A 6,052-nucleotide genomic window follows, 5' to 3' on the forward strand; every position below is an offset into this window, starting at 1 on the left:
AATTTGCTCTGTAAATTTTCACCCAAATCACAATAAAAAAAAAGAGTCCAGGTACCTTTGATAGATTTGTTAATATAAGATCATTTGTAGAAGTCTCCTTTTAACAAAGATTCAGAGAGTGAAAATGTAAATTGGGATTAAAGAGTTTCTACTGCTTTTTGGTGGTTCTGCTTGGTAGTCCTTTCTACTGAAAGCTTCATTATTTAATTTTCAAGTTATTTATTACTGACACTTGACAGCTTTCTATGGTTAAGGAAGGAGAGCCATTAGCATTTTCATACAGTAACAGTTATGAAAAGATAAATTTTGTAAATCTATAACATATATATATGATACAATTATGCTGTGCTTATAAATATTTTAACTATTTCTCTCATTTATTATATGGTAAAAATTTCTCCTATCTTTACCTTATGGGGGCAGTGGTGATTCATGGGTATAATTCTTGCCTTCTATGCAGGAGACCTGGGTTCAATTCCCAGACAGTACACCTACTGTGTAGCCACCACCATCCCTCTTTCAGCAGAGGCTTGCATGTTACTCTGATGCCGAACAGGTTTCAGCAGAGCTTCCACATTAAGATGGACTGGGAAGAAAGGCCTGATGATCTACTTCTGAAAACCAGGCAGTAAAAACCTTATGGATCACAACAGTCTACTTCCATTATGTATGAAGTTGCCATGATTTGGGAGTCAACTCAGATGCTAACAGCAGCAACAATCTTTACCTTATTTATTTTTCAAACATAAAATGTGTCCTCAGAACTGTTTTTCTTTCCTAGTAGTCTTCTGTTTCCATTGCTGTTTGTTCATATACTTACTACTACAGAGGCTCCAGAAAAGAAGATTTGGGGATTGAGCAGAATGGTCAAAATCTCTTTCCTTGAGGGTCAGAATGGTTGCATCCCTTCCAGGCTTCATTTGAGCTAGAATCTCAGCTCACTTATAGAAGACAATATGTTGGATTTCATTTCCATGAAAATGACTAATGAATTAGGTGCCTATTCTGTGCCAGATACTGTTCTAGGCAGTGTGAACTTGCAAACATTCTTGGCCTTCCTGGGGTTCAGAATGGCTATGGAAACAACAGCGATGGGCTTCTTAATACCAAACCGAAAAGTACGTAGACTTATTCACTCTGAAGAAGGTTTTCTTTTTTTTTTTTTTTATGTCTGGAGGAATGGAGTACAAATGTGCTTTCTAAGGTGGCTGGTCTCCCACTAAAAGAGAGACTGTACGTGCCCAGTTGTTTTTCTAAATTTACCAATGAAATAAGTCACTCTCACCTTAGGAATGAGTATTGGGTTGGACAGCAGGCCTGAGTGCTTAGAAAATTTTTGCCATCTCCTGCAAAACAAAGAAGTGAGGAAGAAACATTTTCTGTACCATTCCTAATGATTACTAGATAAGGCTTGCATCAAATCCAATTTAGTGTGACATAAAAGACCACCCCTGCTACTTCTTAAGCCTCATCACCTTATGCTTCCTTTTTCCTTTCTTTTTTACAGCCCTTTGGAACTACTGTCAGCCCCCTGTGGTGCTGAATTATGTCATAAATATTTTATATTACTTGTTTTATGAAATATTTTCTCCCCATCATACTTGATAAAAATTCTTCATTTAGAGTTTATCTTCTCTGATATCCTTGGTAGATTTTACTGTTCCTTCATCATGACCTTGCTGTTAACCTTTCTGTCTATGTCATAGCATCAGTCACATTCCATGTGTGAGTTGCCCTTCACAAAATGTGAGCTTTTTGAGAGTAGCAACTTTTACTTACTCACTGTTGTATATTTTTTCTTTACCATAGTGCTCGTTACATATTAAACACTTGATAAATAAATGAAGAAATAAAGAAATGAAAACTCAGTGTTTTAAAACCCAGTTCTCATTGAAAACATTAATATGATAGAATTCAGTAAAATGTGAAAGAAGAAAATTGAATTTTGAATTTTTTTTTTTTTTTTTGCTTCATAAATATTTTTTAAATTTACTTTTACTTTAAATTTGTAGAATGCACAAGCTTTTTAGTTTCATTGTTGTTGTTAGGTGCTTGAGTTACCTCCGACTCATGTGACCCTATCTATTTACAACAGAATGAAACGGTGTTCTGTCCTGAGCCATCATTCTTAGTTTTAGAGTGTTGGAAATATAAGCAGTCCTTTCCCTGTCCTTTATCCCTGTCCCAATAGAGCATTTCCTGTGAATCTTAACTTTTAACTATGTTATTGCTATTGATAAAACTGTAATATTATACAACTTAAAAATATTAGATAGGATATAGTATCAGTGTTTTAATAGTCCTTTTTAGAAGTATTTTCTTTGAAAGTAGAGGTAATTTATAATTAACCCTCGAACAAACATAACAATGAATTTCAATTTTATTTTAGCAAAAACAACTGGAAATTGAAAGAACTACAAAATGGCTGAAAATGCTAAAAGGATGGGAAAAATACAAGAATACTGAAAAGGTAATTAAGAATAATGTCATTTCCATATGAATCTATTTAAGTTCAGTGTAGATTTTCCACATTAACTAGTTCTTTTTCATTATAAAAGTGTTACATTCTCTCTCTTTTTTAAAAAGTATTTGTTTAGCAAAATGTTTCATATTAGGACTCTTTATGTTGTAAGTAATAGAAAACTCACCTCAAATTGGTTTCAACAACTAGAGGATATATTGGATGGACCAGAGATAGGATAGAGTTCAAGAGTAATTTAATTGAGCTGTTAAGTTATCTTGGCCATGGCTGACTTTCTTTCCATCTCTCTGTGTTGCCTTCTGGGAGCTCTGGTAGTGTAGTGCCTAAAGCACTTGACTGCTAACCAGAAGGCTGGCGGTTCAAACCCACCAGCCACTCCTTGGAAGGGAGGTTGGGCAATCTGCTTCCATAGAGATACTGCCTCGGAAACCCAAGAGGGGTCGCTATGAGTCACATCTGACTCGATGGCATATAACAACAACAACATATTGCCTTCTGCAGTGTCAGCTTTATCATGAGGTTGGCTTCCCTCAAGGGAAGGTTGGGCAATCTACTTCCTATACTTCAGAACTGTTGCATCCCTTCCAGGCTTCATTTGCACATGTCACACTACTCAGGAAGAGAGAAAGGGCTAGCCTCTGAGAGCTTTCCCTGAAGCATGAGCATCACCTTGGCCAAAAGCTTCTTAGCAAGCCTCACCTTAAATCGTTTTACCATGCATTGACTTTGTGCTAAATTTTAAACCAATTAAACAGATACATACACACACACACACACACATTTCACTATCACCACCAACCTCATCAGGAAAGTCTTTAAATATTAGGAAGCTATCAAGTTTATAAGGAGCTCTGGTAGTATAGAAGGTAAGACATTTGACTGGTAACTAGAAGGTCAGTGATTCCATGCACCACCTGCCCTGTGGGAGGAAGATGAGGCAGTCTACGTCAGTAAAGATTTACAGCCTTGGAAACCTAGTGGGGGGCACTATGAGTCAGAATCTACTCAATTGCAGTGGGTTGGGTTTGGTTTGCCAAGGTCATGGAGAGAAAAGTTTTCCAAAATTCTAATTTTTGCTTAAAAGGTCAAATGTTATCGGTGGCAACAAATATTGTCAATTGTTTTCCTTCAGATGACAGACTCACTTCTCATTCAGTTTTGAGAAAATGCCTGCCAGGTACCCAAATCTGAATACCCATAATGGGTTAGTCAGTGATTGTTTCAAGAATAACAGTGTCATGAAAAAATGCAATTGGTCATGATTCAAACCATTTCATAAGTGCTTTTTCTCAAGGCAGCCATTGTACTTTGAGATGCAAAAAAAGGACTCTGTGTATTTCCCATTTCATCAGTCAGACTATTAATAAGGCCTGTATCCATGGAAGCTTTGGTGACATAGTGCCTAAGGCATTTGACTGCTAGCCAGAAGGATGGCGGTTCAAATCCACCAGCCACTCCTCAGAAGGAAGGTTGGGCAATCTACTTTGTAGTGATACTGCCTCAGAAACCCAAGGAGGGGTCACTATGAGTCGGATCCGACTTGATGGCGGTGACTGTGTTTTTCTTTTTTGTTGTTGTTATTTTAGCATTAGGTTTCAAACTCAAGATGTTTTTAAGAGGAATCAGTTCAAAGTAGAATACTAGTTCAACACCTATGTTCTTGTTTAATATTATGCTGTCTCTCAGATTGGCCTAAAGTTGACAACTACTTTGCCTTGTATCTTTGTGGAAAGATTGCTCAAGTGGTAATTATAGTATAAATTTCGTTACCTTACACCTGCATTTTAATCTCACATTCACTCTAATCAAATATTTGTAGAATTATGGCTTTATGTTCTTCTCTAGTATACATATTTCTATGGAAGTATGTAAGCTTCTGTAAAAATGAGCAATTCTCCTGGACTCTTATGCTGACAGCAACTCTGGCTAATGCAGTTCCCATTAAGACAGATTTTAACAGAACTATTTCTTTGATGTATAATTTTAAAGCACTATCCCACAACTATAATGCTAGAATCATTTGATGATACATATGGCCCAATTTGGTATGAAACAGAATGCACCTTTTAAAAGAATTACTGCTTTCAATTCATGTCTAGTTTTAAATTGCATTGAAGTAAAAAGTGGCATGTATTTTTCTTCTCTTCCAAAGGGGAAGTGTGTTTTCTCTCCACAGATTCTTTAGTTACATCATAGCAATACAAAGAAACTTCTAAAAATATCTTGAAATAAAAATATAGCTCCAATAGAGAAGATTTGAATTTTAGAAAACAAGCTCTGATTAAAAAAATTTCCATTAAGATTGTTTGCGTTACCTGTTTGTTCTCACAGTGACTGTCCACAGTAGTACTCATGTAGGTGTATTTTTAAAAATACAGTCTATTAAATGAAGTTATCTCTGTTTAAATCTCCATTATTTTTAACTAGTCACATTATAATTGTGTGTAAGCTGTGTCTCAGTAGAGTACCTATTGCAGATACACATTTTTTTTTTTGTCAATCAAATCCCTAAATGGACCTTGGAAATCATGTTAGTCAATATTTTATCTTACTGAAGGGAAAAAAGAGGCATATCATTTATAAATAAATCTGACAAGTCCACACAGCTTATTCATGGCAGGTAAGAGATCCTGTGTCCAGACCCTATTATTGTTAGTTGCCATGAAGTCAATTTTGATGCATAGCCACCCTGTGTTACACAATAGAACTGCCCTTAGGGTTTTCTTGGCTGTAGTCTTTACAGGATGAGATTGCCAGGTCTTTCTCCCATGATGCCACTGAGTGGATTTAAACTGTCAACTTTTCAGTTAGCAATCAAACACTTAACTGTTGCGTCGCAACTCTCCAGAAAAACCAAACTCAATGCCATTGAGTCGATTCTGACTCATAGCGACCCCCCCCCCCGTTGGGTTTCCAAGGCTGTAAATCTTTACAAAAGCAGACAGCCCCATCGTTCTTACGCAGGCAGCTGGCAGGTTTGAACCACCAACCTTTTGGTTAACAGCCAAGTGTTTTAACCACTACACCATCAGAACGTCTTACCACAAACTCTAGAGCTTATTTAATTTTACCATTATGTCTTTATGATAGCTTTCCTTTTTGGTGTTTATAAATAAAAGGTCAAAGAAAATAGCAATAGGTCCTTCCCTGTAAGTGGTTTAAAATATTTTAGTTTCTGATTAAAGAGACTAGTGCCTATTTGAATGCAGAGATGAAGGGGCCAATAGAGCAGCTACTTTTAAATAAACTGGAGAGACAATAAAGAGCGTAAGCAACATGGAGAATGAACTTTACAAATAGACTTCATATTACACACTAGGAGTTTTCAAAGTCCCACAGAATTGAACCAAATTTGGCTGAAATGTTCATTCAAAGTTTACTCATAAGTAACTGATAATGTTGTTATGATTTGGACTACTGGCACATTTATTATTATTTTAAAATCACTATAGTTAGAAGAAAGTATTGAAAACATTGCATCATTTGATAGATTTTTTTTCATTGTTCTGAAATAGACTATTTGATTTTATTTGCAAATGAACAAAAATAGTTGGGAAGATGGTAGATGTT

General features: G+C 36.0%; 1 protein-coding gene across 1 annotated transcript in view; it reads left to right on the forward strand.

Annotated features, from left to right (window-relative positions):
* The window catches only part of USP6NL (USP6 N-terminal like), a 257,499-nt gene that overhangs the window by 180,972 nt on the left and 70,475 nt on the right, over positions 1-6,052 (forward strand). The window contains exon 5 of the mRNA XM_042780231.1: positions 2,390-2,470. Coding sequence (XP_042636165.1) covers positions 2,390-2,470 — 81 coding nt within the window. The remainder of the gene's footprint in view (positions 1-2,389; positions 2,471-6,052) is intronic.

This window comes from Orycteropus afer, unplaced genomic scaffold (assembly GCF_000298275.1).
Source record: "Orycteropus afer afer isolate SDZICR_OR568_19922 unplaced genomic scaffold, OryAfe1.0 scaffold00028, whole genome shotgun sequence".
Taxonomy (NCBI): Eukaryota; Metazoa; Chordata; class Mammalia; order Tubulidentata; family Orycteropodidae; genus Orycteropus; species Orycteropus afer.